The sequence below is a fragment of the Syngnathus floridae genome, chromosome 18 (genome assembly GCF_059516105.1).
Source record: "Syngnathus floridae isolate MCC-2025c chromosome 18, RoL_Sflo_1.0, whole genome shotgun sequence".
Taxonomy (NCBI): Eukaryota; Metazoa; Chordata; class Actinopteri; order Syngnathiformes; family Syngnathidae; genus Syngnathus; species Syngnathus floridae.
In genome coordinates this window covers 6,972,955-7,000,083 of record NC_142430.1, presented here as the reverse complement: position 1 = coordinate 7,000,083, position 27,129 = coordinate 6,972,955, and the positions used below count along the sequence as shown (strand labels likewise).

The 27,129-nt window shown below is 43.6% G+C and overlaps 8 protein-coding genes across 14 annotated transcripts; 5 read left to right on the top strand and 3 right to left on the bottom strand.

Annotated features, from left to right (window-relative positions):
* The first annotated feature begins 115 nt into the window (after window positions 1-115).
* Window positions 116-1,065, top strand: pigp (phosphatidylinositol glycan anchor biosynthesis, class P). The gene is made up of 5 exons (XM_088359928.1): window positions 116-193; window positions 388-472; window positions 546-618; window positions 693-811; window positions 889-1,065. The coding sequence occupies exons 2-5, from the start codon at window positions 391-393 to the stop codon at window positions 1,002-1,004; spliced, it is 390 nt and encodes a 129-aa protein (XP_088216054.1). The 5' UTR covers window positions 116-193; window positions 388-390; the 3' UTR covers window positions 1,005-1,065.
* Window positions 1,066-1,253: 188 nt separating this feature from the next.
* Window positions 1,254-3,205, top strand: LOC148382682 (putative nuclease HARBI1). Of its 3 annotated transcripts, XM_088359897.1 has the most exons (4): window positions 1,254-1,551; window positions 1,954-2,584; window positions 2,687-2,790; window positions 2,860-3,205. In XM_088359897.1, exons 1-4 carry the CDS (start codon window positions 1,312-1,314, stop codon window positions 3,073-3,075), a joined length of 1,191 nt encoding a protein of 396 aa, XP_088216023.1. In that variant the 5' UTR covers window positions 1,254-1,311; the 3' UTR covers window positions 3,076-3,205. The 3 variants fall into 3 exon arrangements, with proteins under 3 accessions (XP_088216023.1, XP_088216022.1, XP_088216024.1); XM_088359896.1 differs by having other exon boundaries at window positions 1,257-1,551; window positions 2,687-3,205; XM_088359898.1 differs by lacking the exon at window positions 1,254-1,551 and having other exon boundaries at window positions 1,563-2,584; window positions 2,687-3,205.
* LOC148382681 (receptor-type tyrosine-protein phosphatase H-like) lies at window positions 3,123-8,049 on the bottom strand. Its single transcript, XM_088359849.1, has 18 exons — window positions 7,856-8,049; window positions 7,666-7,753; window positions 7,321-7,590; window positions 7,004-7,258; window positions 6,666-6,935; window positions 6,347-6,598; window positions 6,058-6,288; window positions 5,721-5,984; window positions 5,550-5,643; window positions 5,389-5,478; window positions 4,774-4,855; window positions 4,611-4,701; window positions 4,476-4,546; window positions 4,265-4,399; window positions 4,061-4,183; window positions 3,837-3,997; window positions 3,584-3,719; window positions 3,123-3,530 (listed from the first exon to the last, which is right to left on the bottom strand). Exons 1-18 carry the CDS (start codon window positions 7,922-7,924, stop codon window positions 3,390-3,392), a joined length of 2,823 nt encoding a protein of 940 aa, XP_088215975.1. The 5' UTR covers window positions 7,925-8,049; the 3' UTR covers window positions 3,123-3,389.
* A 574-nt stretch (window positions 8,050-8,623) lies between these two features.
* LOC148382680 (ferritin, lower subunit) lies at window positions 8,624-10,016 on the top strand. Its single transcript, XM_088359926.1, has 5 exons — window positions 8,624-8,789; window positions 8,871-8,975; window positions 9,353-9,499; window positions 9,567-9,692; window positions 9,857-10,016. Exons 2-5 carry the CDS (start codon window positions 8,874-8,876, stop codon window positions 10,004-10,006), a joined length of 525 nt encoding a protein of 174 aa, XP_088216052.1. The 5' UTR covers window positions 8,624-8,789; window positions 8,871-8,873; the 3' UTR covers window positions 10,007-10,016.
* Window positions 10,017-10,763: 747 nt separating this feature from the next.
* On the top strand, window positions 10,764-13,771 carry syt5b (synaptotagmin Vb). 3 transcript variants are annotated; one of them, XR_015854016.1, is made up of 9 exons: window positions 10,764-10,931; window positions 11,544-11,744; window positions 11,817-11,992; window positions 12,085-12,183; window positions 12,258-12,425; window positions 12,489-12,846; window positions 12,999-13,132; window positions 13,235-13,533; window positions 13,571-13,771. XR_015854016.1 is itself a non-coding variant. In XM_088359893.1 (9 exons), exons 2-9 carry the CDS (start codon window positions 11,549-11,551, stop codon window positions 13,442-13,444), a joined length of 1,266 nt encoding a protein of 421 aa, XP_088216019.1. In that variant the 5' UTR covers window positions 10,764-10,931; window positions 11,544-11,548; the 3' UTR covers window positions 13,445-13,771. The 3 variants fall into 3 exon arrangements, 2 of the variants coding, with proteins under 2 accessions (XP_088216019.1, XP_088216018.1); XM_088359893.1 differs by having other exon boundaries at window positions 12,489-12,656; window positions 12,732-12,846; window positions 13,235-13,771; XM_088359892.1 differs by having other exon boundaries at window positions 13,235-13,771.
* Window positions 13,772-13,970: 199 nt separating this feature from the next.
* On the top strand, window positions 13,971-17,188 carry dnaaf3l (dynein axonemal assembly factor 3 like). Its single transcript, XM_088359894.1, has 10 exons — window positions 13,971-14,193; window positions 14,885-14,991; window positions 15,063-15,156; window positions 15,222-15,376; window positions 15,439-15,618; window positions 15,690-15,935; window positions 15,999-16,143; window positions 16,210-16,324; window positions 16,421-16,495; window positions 16,596-17,188. The coding sequence occupies exons 1-10, from the start codon at window positions 14,112-14,114 to the stop codon at window positions 16,735-16,737; spliced, it is 1,341 nt and encodes a 446-aa protein (XP_088216020.1). The 5' UTR covers window positions 13,971-14,111; the 3' UTR covers window positions 16,738-17,188.
* On the bottom strand, window positions 16,878-19,653 carry LOC148382677 (troponin T, slow skeletal muscle-like). 2 transcript variants are annotated; one of them, XM_088359925.1, is made up of 13 exons: window positions 19,442-19,653; window positions 18,507-18,536; window positions 18,416-18,429; window positions 18,327-18,350; window positions 18,226-18,244; window positions 18,059-18,119; window positions 17,876-17,992; window positions 17,728-17,805; window positions 17,534-17,647; window positions 17,371-17,480; window positions 17,201-17,291; window positions 17,093-17,133; window positions 16,878-17,026 (listed from the first exon to the last, which is right to left on the bottom strand). In XM_088359925.1, the coding sequence occupies exons 2-13, from the start codon at window positions 18,527-18,529 to the stop codon at window positions 16,981-16,983; spliced, it is 738 nt and encodes a 245-aa protein (XP_088216051.1). In that variant the 5' UTR covers window positions 18,530-18,536; window positions 19,442-19,653; the 3' UTR covers window positions 16,878-16,980. The 2 variants fall into 2 exon arrangements, with proteins under 2 accessions (XP_088216051.1, XP_088216050.1); XM_088359924.1 differs by having other exon boundaries at window positions 18,226-18,350; window positions 19,442-19,553.
* A 147-nt stretch (window positions 19,654-19,800) lies between these two features.
* On the bottom strand, window positions 19,801-26,935 carry LOC148382676 (carnitine O-palmitoyltransferase 1, liver isoform). Of its 2 annotated transcripts, none has more exons than XM_088359858.1 (19): window positions 26,759-26,935; window positions 25,345-25,490; window positions 25,139-25,278; window positions 24,888-25,059; window positions 24,704-24,805; window positions 24,458-24,595; window positions 24,274-24,351; window positions 24,062-24,169; window positions 23,293-23,377; window positions 22,656-22,851; window positions 22,383-22,571; window positions 22,211-22,316; window positions 22,016-22,132; window positions 21,778-21,942; window positions 21,570-21,698; window positions 21,116-21,271; window positions 20,924-21,037; window positions 20,769-20,861; window positions 19,801-20,690 (listed from the first exon to the last, which is right to left on the bottom strand). In XM_088359858.1, exons 2-19 carry the CDS (start codon window positions 25,483-25,485, stop codon window positions 20,565-20,567), a joined length of 2,355 nt encoding a protein of 784 aa, XP_088215984.1. In that variant the 5' UTR covers window positions 25,486-25,490; window positions 26,759-26,935; the 3' UTR covers window positions 19,801-20,564. The 2 variants fall into 2 exon arrangements, with proteins under 2 accessions (XP_088215984.1, XP_088215983.1); XM_088359857.1 differs by lacking the exon at window positions 23,293-23,377 and adding an exon at window positions 23,668-23,755 and having other exon boundaries at window positions 26,759-26,933.
* Window positions 26,936-27,129: the final 194 nt, after the last annotated feature.

Sequence of the window (27,129 nt, the reverse complement as noted above, 5' to 3'; positions counted from 1 at the left end):
ACTAAAATATATTTGTATAAAAAATAATTAGATTTATTCTTGTTTATTTTCACAGCCATACACAAGAATAAAAATAGAATTGAACATTTAATTGAGGAACAGTTTCTTCTACGTTTCCAGCCGCGCCAAGTATCACACGGACACATTTGACCAGTGCAACATTCCCCAAAACAAAGTGACAGATATGTAAAATGTGTGTTTACATTTTTCCCAACTTGGTAGAATTGCGTATTTAATGTCTGTTTTTTTTTCTTTCTAAAATGGCTTGTACAGTTTAGTGCGTCAAGTGTCATCGATCTGTGCCGTTTCTGTAAAGACGAATCGAAGTCATGCTTTTAAATTAAATCCTTAGTATTGCAATTAATCGTGATTTTTAATGTGTTTCAGATCATGATGGAAAGCAGCCCCTCTCCCGTGCCTGAGAGGGCCATCTATGGCTTTGTTGTATTCCTCGGCTCACAGTTTGCTTTCTGTAAGTTTGTCTCACATTTGATTTGTGTTGATGTTCTGTGTGTCATGTCCATTTATCCTGATTCCCCCTCTAGTTCTCTATTGCGTGTGGGCATACATACCCGAGGAGTGGCTTCATTCAGTCGGACTCACTTATTGGCCTCAAAAGTAAAGAGACATTTCAGTTATCAGTACACATGCTCCGTATATTTTATTTTTGCAACTTGAATTATGTCTTTTAGGTATTGGGCCCTCGCTGCACCAATCTATCTGCTGGTTGCATTAAGCGTCTCTGTAGTGTTGCTATTTGGAATCAATATGTATAATACAGCACCACTCGAATCCCTGGACAATATTACAGGTATGCAGTATTTTTTTTTTTAATTAAACAAGACAAATGCAATAAAACATCATCTCTTATCCCATTAAATATTTTAGATGGATTTGCACAAAGCCAGAGGGGTGAAGTTGCCCAGAAGGGTCAAATACCAAGACTGAAGGATGTTCCCATCAGTGACATCAATAAAATGTTCTATTTGTCACCTAAATTTTAACCAACGTGGCGGTTCCTATAAATGACTTTTTGTTTACTCAATTAAAGACGTTGAATCAGCACTTTTTATGGGAGTTTTTTTTAATACAACTAGGGTTGTCACAAGAACCGATACTAATTTGGTACTAACGCACAAAAAATACGTCAATACCTGATTTTTTTGTGGTACCGTCAACCGAATATTTAACTTTTCACTCGGCGAGCTGTGCCGGAACTGAAGGGGGCAGTATACGCATGCGAGCAGCACGGAGCAGCATTTAGCGGCTGAAGAAGAAGAACTCTTTCGTGCTTTCATATTTATAACAGCAATGGCTTCAGCAAGTGAAAGTGGAAGTTCAACACTCCGGCTTGTTAGGAAGCCAGGTCGCTTAAAGAGTCGTGTGTGGAAATATTTTGCATTCGAGACGGATACAACCGGAGCAATTATAGATTTGAACAAGCCAACGTGCAAAACATGCTTGAGAGGTGTATGCACCAAACGTGGAAGCACGTCCAACATGGCCAAACACCTTAGATACAGGCACCCCGACTTGTTCAGGGAATTCAAAGTGAGTGATTTTATGTTTACTGTCACTGTTGTGCCACGTCACGTTATAATTACCCGAAATTCGGGTGACTAGATTTGCCATGCCACTGCTGCTCTTTTTTTAATGTTTACGATACGGTTTAAGCAGTTTTAAACAAATTAATGATTTTAAAAGTATATTTTTTTTTGCCGTGGTACCAAATGTGGTCTACCTGCATGACTGTACTGAGTACTTTTGTCGCCTGTTCCGATTGCGTCCACAAGGGGGCGATAGCGATATTTTATTTACGCAAGACTTGACAGCGAGGGAAGTAAACAATGCTCACATCCGGAATTCGCCGCTCTTCAAAAGCGCTATTTGGAGCGTCTTGTTAGTTTGTTTACATACATGTCGGACCCTTTGCCAATGTGGTTCGCTGTCCAGGCGGAGCTCCTGGACGACGACGAGGAAGTGGAGTCGCAGTGTCGGAGCTGTTTCGACTTTTATGACGACGCCAGTTTGTTCAAATTGTTCCACCTGACCCGCGCTTGCATCGAGTTCGTGGCTGACATCGTGCGCGTCCGCAATAAGAAATTCCTGTTCACTCCCCTGTCCTTGGACGCGATGATCATGATAACGCTCAATTTTTACGCCCATGGATTTTACTCCACCGCCCTGAAGAAACGCTTCAATGTGCAGAGCGACTGCTGCGACAACATCGTATTCACCGTGTCCGAAGTGGTGGCCGGTTTGTCGGATCAGTTCATCTCGTTCCCGCAAACGCGCAAAGCCAAAATCGATATGGCTCAAATGGTGGCGGACTCCTGCGGGATCCCGGACGTGCTGGGCCTGCTGGCACCGGCTCATTTCAGGATCGCCGAAGGTGCGCTCGGATTATACGTCAACTCTCTGGGCTACCCGTCCGTTGTATGCCAGATGATTTGCGACCTGGACGGAAACATCTTGAGTGTGGAACAATGTTGCGCTGGCGGCACGCACGAACAAGACTTGTGGGGCACCTCGTTTAGAGGACGAGAAATTGAGGAAGAACTCTATGGACAATACTGGATCATAGGTAAGAATGCTGCCTCCTGTTGGACAGCAGCGCAACAGCACCCTAAAACGTGTCATTATATCTGGCTTTTTGTCTTTTAATGCACAATTACTTTCTTGACAGGAGGGGAAGGCTACGATTTAAGCAAACGCGTGCTGACCCCTGTGGCCGAGCCTCGAGACGAGCCGCAAAGAAACTTCAACGCAGCCCACGCCAAGATCCACGAGGTGACGCAGAAGACGCGACGCTCCCTGAAATGGCGTTTCAGATGTTTGATTCAACTTGGCTTCGAGCAGCACAGGTTAACCAACATCATAAAGGCCTGCTGTGTCTTGCACAACATCGCCAAGAAGTTTTCAGTCCCCCTGCCCCACGGAATGGAGAGATTTGCGGACCTACAGCCGAGAAATCCGCGCGCTGAGTCGGCAGGTATCCGGCCGGACGTCCTGATAGCCCGACAGGAACTCATCGATAATAATTTTACTGTTTTACCTAGTCTGAAACAAGAATGACGATATTTGTTGTTGTTTTTTTACGCAGGAAGTGGGACATTGCTTCATTCTTGTTTCAACTATCCTTAAATATATTTAATTTCTTTACAAGTGCAAAATGTCGTTGTAAATAAAATACTGTTAAATATTCTATGGTCACCTGGTGTGTCATTTCTTATTCTGGATAAAAATGTATCAAATAAAATCTAGACTCAATTATACAGTTAAAGTCTTCTTTTATATTAGTTATAAACAAAGCACAAGTTGAATTAAATTGTGAGTCATTTTGGAGCAGCTAAGCCTACAACAGATTACCTCTGGAGTGCCGTTCTGATTCAAACTGCTGTTTTGCTAAACTCCCGTAGTGCTGTGGCGTTTGCATAAATTAGATCCGCATTCTGGTATATGCTTTCATCAGTACCTCCTTGAGACTCCAGACAGTCCATGATGCACCGGTGCAGGAAAACATACTGGGACTGGAAAGAGACCAGAATTATTTGGGGAACCAGAATAACACGAGGACCGTTACCTCAGTCTGCACCATGTGCGGCCGCCGCTGTCTCATGTTGTGTACGAAGGTGTTGATGCCAACTTCCTTATCTCTGTACAGCTGCTGAAGCAGAACATCTAAGGCAATAATGGTCCCCGTCCTGCCTACTCCGGCACTAAAAGAGAAATATAATTTCATGTGTCATCCATTCTAACGGATCTTGTTATCTTTATTGCACAACGGTTCCTCTTTTTTCAGATGTGGGTGTCATGTGTTTTTTAAAGCGTCATACCTGCAGTGAACCACAGTCGGGGTTCTGCTCCCATTTGTTTCCATGTGGCGCCTAATGAGCCCCCTGAACTGGATCAGGACATCCGTACACTGAGGGACTCCGTGGTCGGGCCAGGCGGTGAAGTGGAAATGCTTCACTGTCCTCTCTTCTGTGCTGCTTTTCTATAAAACATCACAATCAGATGCTGGTTGGCGTAACACACATTTTGAGAAGCTCAATCATACATGTTTCACTCGGAATTCCCTCAACGTCCAGTTGGTTTCTTGCTGTTCGGATGCCGTGGTGATCATCAGCCCTTGATGAAGGCAAGTCTCGTTATGTGCAGGCCAGTAATGTTCACATTTAGTCTGGAAAAAAAAAAAGTGACAATGTGTATTAGACACAATTGCTTCTCAATATCCGCTTATTAAAAAGTGACTAACACATACCCGTCTTCCTTCGGTGCAGTTGGTTACCATGACGATGGCGTTGACTCTCAGCTCCCAAATCATCCTCCAGAAGTCGCCGACCGTGGACGGGAGAGGACCTTGAGTGGCGATGTATTCTCGGCTGCTGTTGTAACCCTGTCGAGGTCAAATAGGCTTAGATACTAAGATCATTTGATCGTATTGATTGTTATCAATTAATAGCACCACCTACTGGCATGTATGAGGCATTGATGTAGTCCGAGTTCCCGTTTGTAGTTTGGAGTTTCACTCGGCTCCAGTCGTCTATCCCGGGTGAGAACTAAGTTAAAGCAGCGGCGCAGAGTGGAAAAACTTTTCACGCACTTACACGGCAGGACGTTGGTGAAGCGATTCTTTTCCATGTTCTCAGGAACCAGAGCGACATTCCGAGTGTGCTCCAGGCCGATGACAGCGAGGCCCTGGAGTGAGAAGGTTGGGAGCTTGCTCAGACAAAATAAAAACCATTAAAAAATATATATATTTAGGAGGACCTCATATTCTTCACTGAAGCCTCTGTTTTTGTCCATGCTCAATTTGGAGAAGTGGTCGGGGAACTCTGCAAGAGGAACATCTCTGGAAGTAGAACAGAAGGATTTCAACTTACTGTTTATGACATACGAGTAAACCGATCCCATGCATCAATGTCTCAAATAAAGCCGCCGCTTCATGAAATGATTGCCGTGATCCCCACGACCCCTTTTTTGGCTTTGGTGGTATCAGAGCAATATGAATGGACAGATAGGGGCGGGAGGGGCTTTGAGGTGATGCAATGACATCATTGCCTTTCCGTCCGTGAGCTCATGTTTGATGATAAGGGTAAACGGACATCTCTTAATCAACTGCCTAGGTTAGCATTAGCCTGAAGCTAGCAGACTAAAGTGGTTGCTTTAAATACACAATGTTAGTTTGACAATAAACTGAAAATGAGAGCATAAATAAAACCTCTTCAAAATATTTCTGTCACTGCTGCTATAAAGCAAAAAAAGATATTTGGAAAACTTTGAGTCACTCATTTTTCAAAGCACCACTGTATTGTATATTAAAATGTTTCTTAGATTTTAAACAAAATGTCCACTTTTTTGTTTTGTATCTTGTAGGTTATTTACCTGCAGTTTTGTGGCCCAGAAAAAAAAAAATCTTGCTTGGATGTTTTAGTAGAAACTGTGCCGCCTCCAACTGATGATGATGTTTTCTTCCTAATAATAAAAAAAGCAAATATTAGACTCACAATCAACGAGAAGTTGTCAGTATGATGTGCACTGCCTACCTGGTGCTCGTTCGTCTTTTTGTCAAAACAAAAACGGCCAAACCCACCAAGGCCCCAAAAAGCAAGACAGCAATGACCGACCCTGTAATAACTCCTAAATAACATTTGGAAATATGTTTTAGGTCGCCAGATGGCGCAATACTGTAAGCGTGCCGCAGCACATCAACTTACCGCGAGGGTCAGTGGGACACTGAAAAACGTACGCTTTGGATTTCCTGACGCTCCCCGACAGTGAGGCCAGAGACACCGCGTACGTTCTCGCCGGTTGGAATCCGCCGATTTCGATATGTCGTTCTTTCATACCTTGGACTCTGTGCGTTTGTCCGCTCACGTTCACCTCCACGGCTGTCCACAAACCGTCCGGCTTATCCCAAACGATGAAAACAGAGTAGCCGGATTTCCGATACTCACACTGAGCGGTTAAATCAGGTGGAACTAAACGAGAAGTGGAAATATAATAATGTAAAATATCCGCTTTGGCGCGGAACCAGATTAGGTTGATACTCACCGGTTGTCAGTTTGTGCTGACATTGCAAAAAGTGAGCGGAATTCTTTCGGTATTCCAGCGACACCTCGTAGGTGGCGCCCGGATAAAGGTCATGAAAGGTCACGTGATGACCTTCCGGACTCACATGAGGGGAAGACCCATTGGAGGCTGTTGCGTTTGTGAACGAACCCACGACCGTCCCTTGGATCGACGAGGTCGTGACATGCCAGCTCACATTGGTGCAGTTAATGGCTACGGAGAAAATAATTTATTAAAGACCGCAAGCATAAAGATTTTTTTTTTTCAATACCTGTCACAACGAATCCCTTGTAAGCGGTGCTAGCCAGCCCGGAGAATAAGGTAACCAGAGTGAATCGATACTCGGAACCAGGTCGCAATGTAAACGAGCGGGACACGTTTGATGATCCGTTTGGAGTCACGGTGACGTTTTTTTCATCAATGCGAAGCAAGTAGCTCCAGTTCAGCTCCGTTATCTCCCACATCAGAGTCACGCTGGTGTCAGAACGTTCAGTCACGTGGACTGCTGTCACCATTGAGGGCACTGAAGACAACAAAACATAATTTGAAGCAGCAAAGGTGAGATAGTCGCATGCTAGCACGCTACGTACCCGTGGCTTTATCAAAGGTGAACCCGGCGCTGGTAACGTTCCCAAACACGGCGAAGAGAGTGAAGTTGTATTTCGTCCCGGGGGCGAGTGACGAGACCTCGTACGTCACCGTGGATTTTGGATCGACCGCAGAGCCGTTGGCCCCGATGTGAGCGCTGTGGTTACCGTAATGCAGGATGTACGTTGTGCTATTGCCGACTTTGCTCCAGGACAGAGTAATGCTGCTTTCGCTTTGGGTTACCACATCCACATGTTCAACATCTTCAGGGGCTGAAAAGGAGTTTAGTGTGAATGTAAACGTACTTGAATAGTGGCAGGAAGTCCAAATATTTTGTTACCTGTGACGGCAGTGAGGTTGTTCCCGCTGCTGCGGACGTTTTCAAACACGGCGAAAAGCGTAAACACGTATTCGGTGCCGCTTGTGAGTCTTGCGAATGTACGCGTGACTCGCTCAGCCTCGGTTGCGCCGACATCTTCCTCAAAGTTGTTAAACGAAATAATGTAGTAGCTGACGTTGTCCATTTTGTCCCACTGCAGAGTTATACTGCTGGTATTTCTTTGGATGGATTTGAAGCCTTTTGCATTCTGGGGTGCTACAATGTAAAAATAAATGTCACTTTTTCTGACTCTAAAAAAAAAGAAAAGTATGACCTACCTGTGAGAGCAGAAAATTCAAATCCAGAGCTGTTTACTCCCAAGTACTCGGTGATGATCCGGAAATGATATTTCCTTCCAGCAGAGAGGAAAGCGACCACATGTGTGACATACTTCTGATCCGGGGAAGGGTCCACTCTCTCCTCCTTCCTGTTGCCATGGAGATCATATAACAGGAAGTATGTGGAGATATTGTCCACCTTATCCCACTTGAGTGTGATACTGGTTTCGTTTTGGTCCTGCGCCGTCACGTTGGCAACATTTTTAGGAGCTAACAAGACAAAAAGAGTTCAAGTCAGGTGAATACGTTAAATCTCACACGTGAGGAACAGAAGGTAATCCTTACTTGGCAAGGTGGGAGGAAAAAGCGTCGGGACTTCTGCACTGCTCGCTGTTGTGTGTCTTGTTGATGTTTCAATTGAGTTTGAGGCGCCCTGAAAACAGAATTTAACGTATTTAAGGCAGATAAAAATGATTTACATTTTAAATCCCTCCTCCCCAATATATTACTTTACCAAAGTGGAAGAGAACCTTACCCAAAGGAGATTCAAGGCAACGAACAGCAACAAGTAGTCACAGCTTGAATGCTTCATAAACGCCGCCATTTCCTCCAAGTCAAAAACTTGACCAGAATTGACTACATGTCCACTTCGTTCTTAATCGAGCCCTCATCTGGAAACCCCTGCTTCCCTATCATGTATGCAAGGCTTCACTTCTGTCCCTTTTTTACAAGCACAAAGACCTTTGCCCTGCCTGTAACTTCCTTATGAACGCAATACACACGTCAAAATCATCAGTCTTGATATGCTTTGCAGATTTATCGGTCGCATTGAGGAAATAAAGGTGTGAGAATTGTACACTCTATTCATCATGACCTTCACACATTACAGGCAAAACATTCAAGTGCTACTTCACATGAAGTCTTTTGAGCCTTTTGATTTTATCGACGTACAGAAAAAAAACTCTAAAACAAACAAACAACTCAACTTAATAGCAACTTTTTAAATACCGTAGATAATTAATTATAATAAACTACTCAATCATTTGAGAAAATAAAACAAATCAGGTCAAATTATTTTTACAGATATTTTGGTATATAATTAAATACAATAAATATGTTAACCATTTATTCGATTACATAAACTAAAAAAAATATCTGACAATTTATTATTCATATTATTTACTTGACTAATTTTTAAAATGTTTAGATAATGCAACAGATATTGCGGATTTTTGGCCTTCTATTGTTTTGATTATCAAGTTGCAATGAGCCCCCAATACGACAGGTGGCAGTAGAGACTGACACATAAGCACACCAAGCGAATTAGCCAATGCTAGCTGGTCCTGTTTTGTTTTTTTTCTTTTGTGTTCTTCTTTAAAAGGGGGAGTCGCAGTTGCATTCAAGAACCCAAAGGCGAACGTGTCACACGGAACGACGCCAGGCTAAAAAAAGGGAGGAAAAAGTTGTTGGTGAGCGTGCTTAACCTTTTTACTGCTGTAGTCACCTTGACATTTTTGCAAACATTGTTTTATTTTTTAATTTTTTTTTAGGAAATGCAGTCTGTCGTAAGGCAAAACCTCCACGCTGAGTGTGAGGCCGACATCAACAAACTCGTCAACTTAAAACTAAAAGCGTCCTACACTTACCTTTCTCTGGTAATTATATTCTATTGCAAAAAAACATTCGGTGAAATTTTGGGGTCAACTGCAAATGCACGATAACCTTTTGCAGGTGAACTTTGTCTAAACTTTTAAATGCACGTCAGTGAAATTTCGTGGAGAAGCTGCATGGTATGTTTTTGCTGGTGAACTTTGACCTCGTCTTAATGTTTAAATGCACATGTCCTTTATAGAGTCAGTACTTTGTGTCATCTATAATAACTCCATTTTGCATTAAATCAAATTATTCTGGAAAAGTTCTCGTGTATTTTCGGTTGATCCATGTATTTTACCCCAAAACTAAATAGCCCTATTTTTTTTTTTTTTGGGAGGTAAGTGTAGTTCTCATTAGTCTGCACTGTTGTCTTCTATAGGGCATGTACTTTGACAGGGATGACGTTGCCCTGAATAAATTTGCCAGCTTTTTCTTGGAGCTCTCTGGAAAGGAACAAGAACAAGCCGAGAAGCTGCTCGGTTATCAGAACATGAGAGGGGGTCGCATTTTGCTGCAGACTATTGCTGTAAGTTTACATTTTGTTGTCATATAAACCCCCCCAGTGATGTTTATTAAAGTAATGTATTCTGCAGAAACCAACTAGGGAGGATTGGAAAGGTGGTCTGGATGCAATGTCTTTCTCCCTGGACTACCAGAAGGCCATGAACACGTGTATTCTGGAAGCACACCGCAAGGCTGACGCCAATCGTGACCCCCATGTAAGTTAGCCGTTCTATGGGGTTTTGCATTGTTTGTTAGCATAAAGCTAAATTGTCTTTCCGAAGGCCAAATTGTGATTAATTTAAAAGCATGTGTTTGACGGTAAACTAAAATTGGGATTGTTGCCTCAAAGCCTCTTTATAAGTCTTTTTTTTTTCTGTAGTTTTGCGACTTCCTCGAGCAGAACTTCCTCACCGACAGCCACGACACCATCAAAAAGTTGGGCGATTACATGGGCAGCCTGAAACGCATCACGAAATCCGAAAGCAACGGCTTCATGGGAGAATACCTCTTTGACAAACACACCTTGTAAAAAAAGAAAAGCAAGAATCAACCTTCGTTAGCTGCAAGATGGCTACATTTTTATGGTTGTAGTGCAGATGCCAAGAATACCTCCAAACAAACTTCTTGTTTACCACTACGGTGCTCCCAAGTAACATTTTCACATTTTCTACATTCCTATTGGTCGACCTCCGAATAAACTCCAACTATGCCAGCACCTCATTTTTGTCAAGATTGTCTTATTCCAAGCACTCTGTGTACAGAAATACAATAATAAGCCAGGTCAGCACCAACATATAGAAAACAGTAAAGATAACAAGCAGGACTTTGTTTAGTGTGCCCACTTGAAGTTGGACATTGGGCCCGAAGCACACAAGGTCTGTTTGAAAAAAATCCGACAAAATGTCATGTTAGGGCAAAGATAAGAAGGACGTCGCCCTTGCTTCACAGCCGCATAGTGTAATCTCGTCATGCAGGAACACACACACGCCCTAAATAATGCACGGACCCAAGCCTTCCACCAAATTCAAGAGTTTAGATGGACGCCATGTCGACTCTGTTGCAAAGCTACCCTGAGGAGATTAGCGAAAGCTTGGGTCGCTATGGTCACTAATGGATGAACGCAACGATGTCATTTGAAGGAACTTTTTGACACTTTGTGAGAAAAACAATTGTTCCGCACGTGTGGTAGTTACAATCCAAAAAGCGGAGACCGTTTCAATTGTACGTAAAACAACAGATGTGTGGTCAGCATTTTAATATGATGAGTGGAAGTAGTGATGGGGGGGGGGGGAGATTAAGTTCCAACACTGCTCGAGTGATTTGCCAGGGCTTTAGCTTTGATGGACACGGGCACAGGGAGGCTGCCAGTCGTGTCGAGGGAATGATGCGCGTGTGACGGCTTCCAGCACAAAACGGAACTTTTGGGGTGCCGTCAGAGGAATAAAAACGATCAGGTAAAATTTATTTTGTTTTAATTCATCTGAAAGATGGCTAAGAACCCGCGGTACTATTTAGATGATGTAATCGAGTGGTTAGAAAATTCAATTTACGTAATCTGAATCGATTTATCACACTGATGGAGAAAAAAATATATATAACTCAATAAAAAGGTGATAAAGTGAGAATATGTTTACGTTATGATTAAAAAGGTGAGTTAAGATTGTCATCATCCAGGGAAGACACTAACGGGACACTTTATTAGGTACGTAATCTAGTGAGATCCAGAATATGTATCAAAGTTGTGCCAGCTACATTGACAATAATAACGTTAAATTAATTTTGCATCCGAATTGAGCATGAGGAATAAAGCTAACTTTTCATCTAAGCTTTCATGATTAATTCTGTAAAGTTAAATCCACGTACGTGCAAGCCGAGGAGCACAAAAGCAGGGAAAACTAGGTGGAGACGGAGAGAAAACGTGTGAGGGTGGGGTTGGAGGGGGGTGGGCAAACAGAGGGATTAGGGTCAGCCATGTCGAGCTTCTAGCTTAGAGATGTTCTACACTCCAACAGACCGACGTGGGGATTACAACAGTGTACATACGCAGCTGTGCTATATTTTGGCAGCTGACATGAGGCTGCTGAGGAACGGTGGCTTTCGGGTCCGCAGGGCCGCCGAGATGCCCGAGAAGGAATCTGAGGAGGCCGGGGAGGAAGTTCACCACGAGCACCACAGCTCGGAACACCACGACCACACCGAGCATCACCCCGGCCACGACTACAACCACATGAAGGACAAGTTCATGAATGAACTCGAGCGGCTACCCAGTGAGCTATTGCAAACGAATCATGAACATCAGAAATCTATCCCTAATTTTTTTTTTTTTAATCTTATCGCAGTTCCCATGTGGGCGGTAGGAGCCATCGTGCTGGTGGTACTAGTGTTGGTGGCGTGCTTCATCTTTTGCGTTTTCAAAAAATGCTTTGGAAAGAAGAAAAAGCCCAAGAAAGTGAGAGAGAGGAAGACAGGGCGTCGCAGGAAGGCAAAGGAAGGCGAAGGCGAGACTGGAGAGAAGGTAAATCCCAACTAAGAGGGGCCCCGATACAAAACCCTGCAGCACCCCTTAATGGTAAAAGACTACTCACTGTGATGATGATGTCCTTGTAGGAGGGCGAGGTGAAGAAGGAAGGTGAGGAAGAGGAGAAAGAGCAGGAAAAGTTGGGCAAATTGGAGTTCTCGCTGGACTACAACTTCACAGATTCCCAGGTGGCTCTCCTGCGACACAAAGAAATAATTCTAATCAATTCCTTAACCTGAGGGTCGTTCTCTTTCCCACCAAGCTCATCGTGGGAATCCTTCAGGCTCAGGATCTGGCTGCTATGGACATGGGGGGCACCTCAGACCCTTACGTCAAAGTCTTCCTGTTGCCGGACAAAAAAAAGAAGTATGAAACCAAGGTTCAGCGCAAGAATTTGTGTCCGGTTTTTAACGAGACTTTCTTCTTCAAGGTAAGGAGGACTAGTTGGATGAACTTGTTTTCAAGTGCCTCATTGTCATTTGCTTCTCTCTAGATCCCCTACGCAGAGTTGGGCGGAAAGACATTGGTCCTTCAGGTCTTTGATTTCGATCGTTTCTCCAAGCATGACATGATCGGCGATATCAAGATCCCGATGAACAGCGTCGATTTGGGACAACCCATGCAACAGTGGAGGGACTTGGAGAGTGTGGAAAAGGAAGAGGTAGAGTCTCGTTCATTCCCACGTGCCTTCATCTTGGTTTTAGGAAACCCTAACTATGAGCGTATTCCTCGACAGGAGAAGTTGGGTGACGTCTGCATCTCTTTGAGATACGTCCCTACTGCTGGGAAACTGACAGTGAATATCATGGAGGCAAAGAATCTGAAGAAAATGGATGTCGGGGGCTTATCGGGTAAATTTGTGACGTCAGAGTGTCATTGCATAAAAGTAAAAATATCTATATTTATTTAAGGATTAAGGAAAGTAGATCACCAGAATGGTGGCCCACAAAAATACAAGGGATTACCTACCTGTTGTCATTTGCCTCTTTTCTATCTTCTCAAGATCCATTCGTGAAGATTGTCCTGCAGCAAAATGGAAAACGTATCAAGAAGAAGAAGACAACAGTCAAGAAAAACACACTCAATCCTTACTTTAATGAGAGCTTCAGCTTCGAAGTTCCCTTTGAACAGATACAGGTGAGCCCGTGGATGAATTTGTGGCTACAAATGAGTATTTCTTTATTTTGTGCATATATTGGATTTTTGGAATTAACAAATGGAAATATTTGCCTGATTCAGAAAGTGCAGGTGGTCATCACGGTGTACGACTATGATAAACTGGGCAGCAACGATCCCATCGGAAAGACCTTCATGGGTTATGGAGCCACGGGTGTAGGCCTCCGCCACTGGTCAGACATGTTGGCCAATCCTAGACGTCCGGTAGCTCAGTGGCACACGCTGTTGCCAGAAGAGGAAGTCGACTCGGCGCTCAAAGCCAAACCTCGCTGAAGGGTACTCGCTGTTTTTTTTTTTTTTGGGGTGTGTGTCTTCCCTTGCATGTTTTGATTGCAAAATTTAATCAAGATTAAATGCTGTGTTGGTATTTGTTCTTACCAGGCGAGGCAATTTTTGTGTAAGAGCATTTTTTTTTTTAGAATTCTTTTCCTTTGTGAAATAAGACCTTTATGTAGACCTGTATGCCATAAAAACAAATGTAAATGTGCTGTATGTATGCTATTGCTCATATTAACGTGCATGTCTTTGTATACAATTTGACTTTTGTGGAAAATTCTATCCTCTATTCTATTTGAAATAAACAGATACTTTATAGTTTAATTCGTTGTGCATTGTGCAATGGCAATTAAGAATCTAATTGTCATTTTATTTTAAAATCAGTAACAATGAACATATTTTGTGGACACCTTGACTTATAAAAGAGAAAACATGATGACGCAACGTCGCTTTGAAATTATCACGTAGAAAGGGCAAAAACACAATTTACATCTGTTAGCAGACTGCGCATGCGTGTAAAACACAAACAAACGGTTGCCAGGCAACGATAGCTCAACACAAGTTGCTAGCTTGTAGGCTAACTTGTGCGATAAACTCGGTCCAACACACTCACGGTTGTTAGTTTGGCGTCCACGGAACTCCGCTGAAGTTTTCCCGAGACACCATGACCGCCGGACGGCCGTCAGAAGGCGCAGGTTGCATCAACTGGTGGGGCTTCAGTCCAGCTCGAGACCTTCTCAGTACAGGTGTGCTAGCAGCAACTTTAAAAACACTTGACCTTTATTTTATTTTTTTACAAATATCTTTATTCTTATCTTGTCTTCTCCCCCCTCGTATAACATGTTTTATTTACGAGGGATACTGACTGCATTAAACTGTGTTCGAAGTACAAGTTCATACATACAAAATCACCTGCGACCAACTCTCGCGAGAACGTGCTGGCCCACAAGTGTTGCGATCAACTCTCGCGAGAATGTGAAAATTAAACCTGGGAAGTTTGAATGATTTAAAAAAAAGTAAATAAAATAAATTTTAGAGGCAGAACCGCATCACAAAAAAAGTTAAAGGCCATACTGATAAGTTTTAGATCTTTATTTTTCGTCTTTAATTAAGAATAAATCACAATAAAGGTTTATTTTAAAAATAATAAATTAAAAAGGCAAATAAAATACTGTGGGAAAACGCCAATCAGAGGAGCGTGATATCTAGAATTTCTTATAAATTGTACAATACTTGTTTCATGATATACAATAGAAATTAAATTAACTATTTACAGCAAATGAATCCAATCATTTTACAATAATTGTAGTACTTTTCAAACACTGTATATTATAAAGACAAAAGTATTGGGACAAGAAAAAATGCCAATATATCAATATATCGACCAAGTGTCCCAATACATTTGTCCAAATCGTGCAGTCTCTTTCATCTAACCAGGCCCCGTGAGACATGAAGGGGAAGTCAACGTTTTACTGGTCGGCAGCGGAGATCCGAGACATATTCTGAAGACCTTGTCTGGTCTGAGGGATGAGGATGTCCTCAATGTGAGCCTCACATCCGAAAGGGAGGGAGGGAGAGAATGATGAGGAGTAAACATGTTTCTGCTTCATTCTAGGTATGGCTGTTTGAAAACTGCATGGAGGTGGTTGCCAGACAGATGTTGCTACTTTACATCGCGTTGACTCCCCAGGAAATGATGGGACTTAACGGTAGGGGTGTCTTTCTGCACCTTTCCAAAACGTACCATTTAACGCGGCCTTTTTAACCTTCTTAGAGAAGTCAGAGACGTTCCTGGAAGTGTTTGGCAACAGCGTGATCCGGAATCAAACGGACGAGACGGTGAAACGTGCTGCGTCGCAGCTTCTGCTCCACGTCAGTGACATCCCCGATTCAGACGTTCACCCCTGCCTCAATACGTCTCTTCTCAAGGTGCCCGAGCGATTGTAAAACATCCCGTTTGCAAAAAGACTCACTTTTTGAAACGTGTCTAGTTCAAGGAGCGTGACGAGCTGGCCAGGATTTTTAAATCCTGGATGCAGTCTTCTTCTACTGCTCCAGTCTCCATTTCCAAGGCGTGGGATTACCGAGTCAGGCAGCACCTCGGGACACGTTACGACGCCAAGAAAGGCTGCTTTGACTGGGACTTAAATATGAAGCTCCATGAGAAGGGGGTAATAAAAAAAAAAATCCCAACACACATGGATAAATCTTTTAGCTGTGCCTATTTCTACTCTCGCCACAGTGTGGCGTCATCAACAAGCATCAGTACGTGCGCTGGAGGGAGAGCGGCCTGGCCTTTGAACTGAGAGAAGGCGTCTACCAAATTAGCAACCCCACCTTGCTGTCGTTTCGTGTGTTCAACCAGAGAGGGGACAGAGTGGCCCTGAGGGGCTACTGGGGGGACATCGCGTCCAGTCCTTACCTGGCCTTCGGCATCGAGACCGAAGACCAGAGCTTGCTCAAGACGCAGAACGGCCATCATATGAAGGTACATGAGATCAAGTAGAAGTGAAAATGCGTCGAAAAAGACTTATTGTGGTTTTATCTGCAGACAGCACAGGATATTTCCTTTGCAAATATGCTGGAAATATTCCGATTGATGTACAGGAGACAAGAACGTCTGGCTACTCCTCCCTCAAGCACAGAGGAGCAGGACCCACTCACAAATATCGAGCATAACTCCGTCGCGGTCAGAGGTAAGCGGAGTATCGGAGATTGAAAAGTCAACGTGCTGACTTTGGGATTTGTGATTCCTTTTTCAGATTTAATCCGTCCTAAAGGGGTCTCCGTTAATTTCCTGCCTTTGGATTCCCTTGGGAAGATGGCGGAAAAATGCAAATTTGCCCATTTTTATGACATCATCCACTTCTCAGCTAGGTGATAGAAATAATACAATTATATTTACAATTTTTTTTGTTGTAGGGAGTAAAAGTAAAACGTTTTTTTTTTTTTTTTGTGGCCTCTTCTGTTAAGCTGCGCGCACCATTTGGGCCCGAATATCCGGCAGATTGCAGCACCAGACGCTGTGCTCATCGTGGAGTTGGCCAAGTGAGTTTTTTAAAAATGGAATATCATCAAGGCTTGTTACCATGGTAACAACAGAGAGGGATGTTTAGCATCCTTTTCACTCATGTTGCTTTTGCTCCAGGTACATTTTGGACCTAAATAAAGAGCAAGAAGCTGGTTTTGCCCAGCGAGTGTCCAGCTTGTGTCTGGAAGCCGGATTCCAACCATCTTCGGAGGCAAAGAGTGATGACCTTCATGTTTTTTTTCAACCGAAGGACAAGTGACACTGTTTGTACACAGTGATTAATTTTGGAAAAATATCATGACTATGATGCTTACAATAATTAAATGTCATTATCTTATGTCGCAACGCGCTAATATTGCTTGATTAAACTGGCCGGACGATTAATTATGAAACCGCAAGTTTTGCGTGCAACACAGCAATTTATTTATGTGATGTGACACTGCAAAGTTCTTCCCAGAAGACCATCGCCAACTTTGTTTTTTTGTCACTTGAGAGTGTCGACTTACTTCCAGCGTCCTCCAAACTTGGCCTTACCGTGACCCTTTTTGCTGCTCCAAGACAAGAAAAGATCTTTGAGTATATCGTACCCACACTGCTTTGTGTCATCGACTCACAATTTTTGAGCATGCTGGATTCTGTTCAGAAGGACGGTGATCTGCAAAAATAAATAAATAAAATAAATCTGAGTTTTAAAATGCACCATCTTGCAATTTTGGACTCACCTCATACTTTTGCCGCTTCATTTTCTCCGCCAGCTCAAATTTTTCCGACTCCAGCTGGTAGATGCATTCCCACATCTCGCCGGCTTTTTTTCTAAAAGACAATTGCATTGAAAAAGTATTGTCCATGTGACTCGTCAAAAAGTGTTAAAATGGCAACTATCCAAAGTAACCTGAGTGCGTCCTCTCTCAAGTCTTCAATGGCCAGCGGCTGCTTCCTCTCCGACAGCGTCTGCTTCTTGATCTCCCTTGCCGTTTGCTTTTTGCCCCTCTTCTGCTCCACCTGCACCCAGCGACTTGTCAGTAACATCAACCGCAGTTTGTCCAAATTCCAACCTTGGCCAAGAATCCTCCAAAGTGAGCCCCCATGTTGGAGAGCACTTTCTTCTTCTTGGCCTCATCTTCTGCTCTCTTCTTGGCCTCCTCATCCTCCTTTCTCTGCCTCTCCTCCTGGAGATGCCATAGTTACATTTCATGGCTACGACCTTTTGAGATGGCAACGATATCGAAAACTCAAGCTGGCTACTTACAGCAATCCTGGACTGTCTGTCACGTTCTTTTGCCGCCCTCACGCGCTGCTGCTCGGCTCTTTCTGCCCGGCGACTCTCCTGGAACACAAAGTCGTGAATCTGGGATTTTAATTGTGTATTCTGCATTTTAAAAAAAAAAAACGATTACAATCCTCGATTTCAGCCCGATGAGCTCTTCCTCTTCTTTTTTCCTCTGCTCAAAATGGACATCAATCAGAGTTTGAAGCTCCAGAAGGTCTTTCTCCATTCGCTTTCGGTGGATATCCTGATGGCAAACCACAAAAACAAAAATCACAATAAAAAAAATACTGTAAAAAAAACAACAACATACATCGAAGTCGACTCTTTCGCCCTCTGGGATCTTTGGGGGAGCGAGCTGTGTGGCCAACGGCCTGTAAAACAAACAAACAGAAGAAATATGATTGTCCAATAAATTACTAAGCGATAAAATTAAAATAAATCTTTATTTACAGAGTGAACGTAACACAAAATACTCACTTGTGCTTAGGCCGTTCTCCTTCAACAAAACAGCAGAAGATTAAGATTGAAAAGCACCAAAAAGCAAACATTGGCAAAAGAATCCTCCCATACTTGCTTACCTCCTTCTCCTTGCTCATCTTCTTCTGTGGAGGAAAAAGAGGTCAAAATGGGATCAAATAAATAATAAATAAAATTTTGTTATCCTTACCTTCCTGGTGGACGCTAGATCAGATAAATACAGCACATGTTAAAAAGTCAAAAATCATATTTGGTAAATGGGAAAAAAATCATTTACTCACCCATGATCTTCTACATCAGACATTGTAATACTAAAACACAAGAAAAAAATATCGTTTTTGTGATATCAAAAACATTTCCGCCTATACTTTCAAACAGGGGGTGTGTAGACTTTTAGTTCCTCTGTACGGTATATTTCACTAATTGGTTCGAATAGTTCAAAACCACTTAATAAAAAGTTTGTGAAATACATATAACATATGACATGACTCTCCACCTTTGATGAAAGACAATACGGCAAAGCCGCGGCTGAATCATGGTCAGCCGGGATAAGGCCGAGGTATTACACGGCTGATCATTCTTGTTTTAATTTGATTTACTCCAAAGGACGCCTGCTCGGCGGAAGGCTTAGAACCAGTCAGCCGGCGACTATTAACACCAACCAGCTCTCCTATTACCGTTGAATCGGCTTGCATCAGGTTCGACCTGAGGGGAACCTTTTAGGGTGAACACAAAAGATTTTTATACACTGGCTGGTCACGATAATGCACTCTTTTTGTGGCTTGCTAAATGTTGACAGTGGTCACCAAAACGATTAATAACAGGGACATATCCCAACGAAGGTATCAACATGATGGATGAAGGTTTCGCATTGTTGAGAGCTTTGGTGAACCATGAAGCACATTCAGACCACGGCAACATGGCAAAAGGTCAACCCACAAAGGATTGGCCACGGTATTCCTCAAGTGAGCTGTCGTACATACAGTTGAGTTTATTAATTATATATTTGTATTATTTATTTCCTGAGCACCATCCCAAATCATCCTTCCCTATTGAAATAAATGGAAATTCCATTAATCCGTTACAGCCCAACAGAAAACACTTAAAAAAAATTGTATAAAAAAATAATAAGTGTTACTCAGTATTTTTTTGAATATTTTTGTTTAATTAGGTAGTTATAAAAATAAATGCATAAAATCTGGAGTAACGTACTTACCAGTTTCGTGTCAGATGGACGTTGAGGCGTAATGAGCAGACTTTGTAAGGCACCGGCTCGTTTATAAAAGGCTCCGGCGGGGGGTGACAAGGAGGGGACGCAGAATAAAAATGAGCAAACGGATTATTGGCGGCTTTTGGGAGCTGAAGCCCAAGTCTGGCAGAGCGGCTCGAGAGCGAGCGCCTCTTTGCTGAGCTCACAGCTGAAATGAGAAGACAAAAACAGACAGGTGGTGGCAGCTCAGAACAAAAGAAACAATTGTTTTCCTTTTAAACATATCAATCTCGAGATCAGCGTTGCAGTTGAGATCATTTCGTTGGAGGAAAAACATGTCAACAAAAACAGCACATGACAAGCACTTATTTCTTAAAGAACATCTTTATGTTATCTTGCAATATTGCATTAAAAATTCAAATAAAAGCAATATAACAGTGAGCCTGAAAAGGAAACAAATCAATCTCCATGTTTGGCGTAACCACATCCGACCTACGCAAGTTTAAAAATAGATGTTGCATTGTTATGGTGCTTATCAAGGACAAGAGCGATTTAATTAAAAAAAAAAAAAAATCCCAAAACATTGATACTTGGAGCGAACGTGCTTAGCCATCATTTCAAATGCCTGGCATGCATTTGAAAGACAAAAACCTTTGGCACAGAACAAAGAACCACAACATTTGACTGTAGTGCAAGGCAAAATGTTTAAGTGAAGGAATGTTTCAGGTTGTGTGTTAATGACCACGTGTGTGTGTGTGTGTGTGTGTGTTGTCCAGGCAGCGGCGCAAATACTCATTCAACGGTATCAAAACATAAACATGCCCTTATACAAAGTAAAAGCTTATAGTAACTGTTGAGATAAATAGAATTTTAAAACAAAGAGTATTACTCGCTAGTGGAACTGAATGACAAGTTCTTCTGTCAACAACCCTGACAAATATGAAATCTATGTGGTCATAACATCAGCTCACTGATTTTATACTGATTTTCCTCAACTGAGCTGTCTCCTGAGCTGGCTGCTTCGTTTAGTGGCTTCTCCGAAACATGAGAACATGCCCAGACTTCCCTCCATCAGTAACTCAAAACATCTTCCCTTCGTGGATCCCTTTTCTCCGCACCGAGGAAGCGCCTACAGGTTCTTCTTGACCTCGGGTGCCCTCTCCTCGCTTTTGATGGGCTCTTTTTGGCCTGGGGTCATCAGCTCCAGCAGGTCGTGCAAGGCTTTTTTGATCTGAGCACCAAACTTATGGGCGCCCTTGGAAGAATACACAAAATGCAATTTGGATTGCGGACTTTAAAAGTGCGGATTCTCATGAGAGGTCATGAAACTCACGGTGTCGGGACAGGAGTGCTTGCAGGAGATGTGGAAGTTAATCAGGCTCTCTCCCACGATGTAGTACGACACCCCGTAACCGTCATCGGCCACCTGAAAAGACAAATGGTTATATCTTGAAACGAAAATGCACAATAATTATCTCTACAACTTACCGGACCAAAGCCTCCACCGCAGGAAATGTACTCTGGGTGGTTCACGAGGTCAAACAGCTCCACCTGCTGGATGGATGTCTGACTGGTGGACAGTCTCCAGGGCTCGGACAAGACCTAAAAGGAACCGCAGGATCTTTCGGAGCTGTGCGACTAAGGAGACTCATTGCAATGATGTAATAATAAAAAAAAGACCTCTTTCAAGAAAGGCGACTCGACTCCGAGGTACTGGGACACGATGTAGAGGCAAAAGAGGTGTCTGTCGATGCCGGCGCCGGTCATCGCCATGCGGTAAAGGTTCTGGTGCTTTTCGGATGCTGTGCGGAACAGACGCCTGCATACGTCTGCTGACTGGTGGGAGGGGGGGAGCAGTTTTTTGGTTATGTTAAAAAAAAGACCAGATTAACTTTAGAGTTGAGCTGGTGGTCAAACATAACGTTTTCTGTTTGTTACAAAAACTGAAAGTCATTGACATGCGCTGGAAAATGTTGCCTATTGTTGCCACAAGAGGGCGCCAGGGGACTATATACTGAGTAATAAAGTCAAAAGTGGTGATTCTGTGATTCAAAAATACTGATGACACGCACGTATGTGATTTAGCCCCATGCTAGGAATTCATGCCTTCTACCCACGAAGTGGACAAGCTCACCTCTCCGCCCTCGAACGCTTTGACAAAGGCACTGCTCTCATTGGTGCAGGAGCGAACTGTCTCGGTCCTGCCTTCCCTGAACAGACGGGTCATGGAGGCCTCATAGGTCAGGCAAAACGTTTGGCGATTCTGTAAGGTCACAATAAAAATGCGTTTGTAACACGTGGACTGCAGCTAAAATTCCAAAAGTCCCGCAAGCGTTCCTCACCCTGAAGTAGGCCAACTGAAGAGCCACCTGGATGAAGGCGTCCGGACTGACTCGACATTTCTTGATCTTTCCTTTGCCGAAGTCCCGGAAAGATATCACGTGGAAGTCGATGTCGTCAGCCAGGGCTTGGGCCACCGCCAGGGACTGAGAGATCTGATCCTCGCACTGTGAGAAAAGCGGAGACGTGTCAACACGCAGGGATCAACGTTCGCTTGGTCTGAAAAATTGTCCCACTAACCTCTGGAGGTATTTTCCACGTGAGCTTTAGAGGTTCTGCTAGTGAAGGGTCCACATCGCCTTTACAGTGACCTTCGCTGTTGTAACCTAGCTGGAAACAGTCGGTGGCCACAACGTACTGACAAAAAAAAACGGTATTTTTAAAAACTGTCGTTCAGATCCATTAGCACGTGAGCGGCTCTTAGTCGCGTCTCACCTCCCACAGATGAGCGATCACCGGCGCGTCGGCCCACGAGTGCTCGGCGTTGATACCGGTTTTACCGTTCTTGAAGAAGACCACAGAGAAAGACTTATCGAACCACCTGCGTGACAAATAAAAGATGGATGAAAAAAATTGTCTACATTGAAGTCATCCATGCTTAAACTACCTGTCGTAGCATTTGCCGTGCAACAGGCACTTAGCGTAGCGGTCCAGACTCCCCGACGGGTCGTCTCCCGTCATGCCCTGCTCGTCGTCGTCGAGGGCCACGAAGAAGGCGGCTTTTTCGATGCAGTCCAGTGAGCGCTTGTTGATGCCGCTGCTGAAGTGCTTGCTCCTGGCTTGCGCCCATGGAATTCTGCGTTAAAAAACAAAAGCCACATTCAAAAAAAAAAAAATTTGCCTTTCGTTTAATTTAACAATAAAAGTTGTTGCTTTTCACCTATCGCCAGCGGTCAGGGCGCCAAGTTTGGCTTCTCCCGTGCAGGGTGGGGAAGGGTCATCAAGGATCTTCTGAATCTGGAATTCGATCTCCCTGGGGGAAAGCAGTCTGCCCGCCTGGTACGCCCTGAGCCGAAAGTAGCGTCCTCGATGGTATACGGCCACGTAGTCGCTGTCCTGCCAGTGCTGCACCGTGTCTTCAAGAGGAAAAACATTTTTAATATTAGATTCATATTCTCGAGTATCTTGACTTGCTTGTGTGTACGTTTATTCGGCAATTCGGTTTTGTTGAAGTTGGCAACGCGGCGCCCTTTTTGGTATCCATCTATTTAGGTCCGCATTCCTCGCGGCTGGCTTGATTTCAGCGGCACGTAGCTATTTGTGAATGAGCATCCCGCACGAACAGCTGCCGTTTGCCAAAGTGATTTAATTTACGACTGCCTACGCTCGCAGCATCATCTGAAGGGCCGGCTGGAAGTTCCCAGTTGAAATAAGGAGCGGAGAAATGAGCCTGAGTGAACGGATGCAATACTTTTGATTTCAAATGAATACCAAATGATCCACTTTTAGTTTTACTACCCTGGTCGAAAATGGAGGACGATCCGGTTTGATGAAAAAAAAAAAAGTTTCAACACTACCTGTTAGCTTTCCAGGGATTCGACATGTGTCAAACATCCTCTCAAATTGATAGGAGCAGCAAGGAACTGCAGACCTCAACAACCACTGAGTGGGAGGAAGAAGAAGGAGGACAGAAAAGCCAAGAGGACGGAAAGGGAGAAGAAACCGAGGAGAGATGAGAGAAGGTGAAGTGTGGGTAGATAAGAAAGCAGACGTTAGTTAAGGCACGAGCCCGGACGGAGCGCAACGCAACGCGATGAAAGGTGACAGGTGAGGGATGACAGGACTCACACACAACTTTTTTTTTTTTTCCATCGAAGGACCTTTTGAGGGGATGTTGACACAATATGTGCGTGTCTGTGTGTGTCAGTGTGCGTCCATGTCTGTCTCTTTACCCGTCTCCTCTCCAGGAGTGCGTGTGGTGTTGAACATCCTCTCACACTGAGCCGCACACACAGGAATGACAGTGCCGGGTATACGACTCTGAGAGGTGGGTGGGGGTGGGGGGGACATGTAGTCAAGCAAAGAGAGTGGGGGTAAAAAAAAATTTAAAAAAAGGGGGACACACACACACACACACACAAGCATGGTATAAGAACATGAGGGTCTTTGCATAAAATGTAACAACAAAAAAATACAAACAAAAAATATTAAGGAGATAAATAAAACTCCACAGATTGATGATGAATGTATATGATTACAAAAAAAAAAAAAAAATGCGAGATTTCCACGACGGTTTTTGCTGGCGCGAGCGACGCTTGTTGCCGTAGCAACAGTGGCACAACTCACAGGTTTGAGCTCCTCTCTGTTGAGCTTGCGGCGGTACAGGAACATTGCGTGGATGGTGTTGCCGGCTCTGGCTGCCTGGATGGGGGTGGGGGTCACGTACAGGAAGTCCTGGAAAAAGAGAAATGACAGGAGATTCACACATCAAACCGGAAGTAAATAATCTGGCAATATTTATCAAAGTAAATATATCGGCACCAAAAAAGAGGACCTACCATTCCGTAATAGTTACTGTTGACCATAATAGGACTCCTTCCGCGCAAATAGACATATTCCTCCCACCAGTCGCTGACCTAAAACACAAAATTTATTTAATGTTGCCCGCTGAGTCATCTTCATAGACATTCTTAAAAGTGATACATTGTGAAGGCCATCTTCCAAAGTGGAAGTTACACTCACATAGTTGGCGGCCCAGAGGGATTTGAGTTTGAGGTACCACTGCAAGCGATTTCCAAGGCGGCTCTCAAATTCGCCGGCCAGTTTGGTCATCCGCTCGTATTCGGTGTCATCCATCAGCGGACGCACGGACTCCAAATACTTAAGAGGAAAGATTGTGTCGATGTGTAAAGGTGGATAACAAAAGTGGCTCAGATGACATGACCATTTATAGACAGCCATCGTTTCCTGCGCGTCGTGGCAACTCACCCGCTTGAGCGTGTCCTTAATGGTCGGGACAGGCAGGTTTGGAAGCGAGCCCTGGTAACTGTAGAGCAGAGGCTTTCTGCCAGAGAAGATGCGCACCAGTGCCTGGCATATGGACACAAGCACGTGGTTATTACATAAAAAAAAAAAAGTAATACAAAAGTACTTCAAAACTACACTGACTGACCACCCAGACTTTGGTGGTGGTGGACATCTTGCCGTGCTGCTCGAATATCCAACGGTGGTAGGAGAGGAGCTGCTTGAGGCACAGGCGCATGGTGAAGATGAGAAGGAGCCACAGCAGCGTGCTGAAGAGCACCGCCGACACCACCGTCTGACATTGGCTGCTCATGGACTGGCTGAGAAGAACACACAGCAAACTGTTTAAGAGGATTTTGATGAAAGGCGGGGGTTTTCATTCTAAATCAACGCTAGTACCTGACGGGCAGGTGCTCCTGTATCTTGGCTATGAGTCCCATGGAAGGGTCGGAGCGAGTGTACATTGTGGCCAGGATGGCAATGACCACAAAGAGCCAGGAGGACGGGCTGGCGGGATACACCCCCGTGATCACGCTGTTCTGTTTGGCAGAGGAGAGGATGGATTGATTGCTAATCCCGATGGCGTGCTGACCTGCCAGACATACCTTGAGTCTAATGATACGTTTCTTCCAGGAGCGGAGGCCCGAGCGGTAGATCTCAGTGAGGGCCTGATGGGACAGCTGCAGATCGATGCCCTCCGGGGTGACGGTGAACTGGAAGGCCACTGCCTGGTGGGCCTCTGCCATGACGACTGCGATGGGTCAGAGGAACGTGCAACAGCGGTTAGTTCGAGATCGTTCGACTGCAACGCGGGTCACGTGGACCACTCAAAGCGGCTGCTTCTCATTCCGGAACTGACCCACTTAATCATGGGATGCCAGGGACTGCATGTAAAGTGTCAGTCAGAACAATAAACAATAAAAGGAGATAAGCGCCATCGTGGCCATTGCTGCACGAATGGGATTGATTTTTATCCCAAAATAGGTTATGACATCACACTTCTATGGATCGAATTGGAGAACGGCATCTATTTACACATAAAATTTGCATGCAGCTTTAAAGTGATTGTGAAGTACCCTCACACTTAACTATTTTTTATAATTTAATCTCCATGTAGGCAATTGGAAGCACCTTATTAAATATTTTTAAATCTCACACCAATCATGAGATCTTAGTACAGTCATTTTTATAGAGCTGTTTTTCTTTCTCTAACATTTGTAGGTGTGGCCCCAGTAAAAACTTTATTTTATAGGCCATGACACTCCCTGTTTTGTTTGCTTGAATAAAACCATTATCACCAGTGTGGCCTTCTTAATATTTTTTACATTTTATTTATTGGTGATCATATCTGTTCAATTTTGTAGGAAATGATGTTTCACTTGCAACCCTTGGACATGATTGCAAAAAAAAAAAAAAAGTACACGCAGAAAACACAGTTGACAAATGATCACTCGTGGATTTAAAAGAAAAAATGTCCAAAAATTAAAACGATGTCCACGTTTGTAGATGCCTTATGACTTAAAACGACGACGCCAGAAAGTAAAAGTTGGAACTCGTCGTGAACAATGAGTGACGTAACAGAGCAAGTTGTGGAGGTTTTGTAGGATTTGCATAATATCGCTTCTGGCAAGGATTTTTTCTAACAATTGTACGATTTATTTTATTAAAAGTGTTTTTTTGTAGCTTGCCATATTATGCAAATTCCACACTGGCTTGAATATATGTTGACGGAAAAGACACAAGACCGTTGACGTTAGCTAAGAGCTAGTTCCTGTTCTACACGTTCTACCCTCCGTCCCCTTTCATATGCTTATTATCTATTTCCACAATCTTCTTGCTGATGTATTTTAAGAGGAATCGCTGACAATAAAAGTGATTTAGATGGAGAAAACACAACGATCTTCATCGGTCAATACCGAGACCATTCTAACTGGAACTAGCCCCATGACTGTAATGTTAGCCACAATCTTCGCGTCGCCTTGGACGATAACATTCACCATCACGATCGTGTTGTCATACCTGCTGGCCTTTACGGGGTAGGAAACAGAGAATCCGGATCAAGCACTTTCCGAAAAACACCCACAAAAGCCGTCAGCGAAGTGAAATCGGCTCTCTTGGCTGCAAACTACATTCGAATCGTTTGCACTCCTGAATGGACCTGATGTTGCGTTCACGTACTGTCGCATATGTCACAATCGTGTAAAGGTTAGTGAGTTCACCGTAAACCGCAGCTTCGTGTACCTATACCACAACTACGGTATAAAAGTAAAACCATTTTTCAAAATATATTTCTTAAAAGCAAAATTCTTATCTGAAGCGTGACCTCTATATTCTTCAAGCGTATTTGATTTGTCAAATTTCAATTGAAGTATCATATTATGTAAACATAT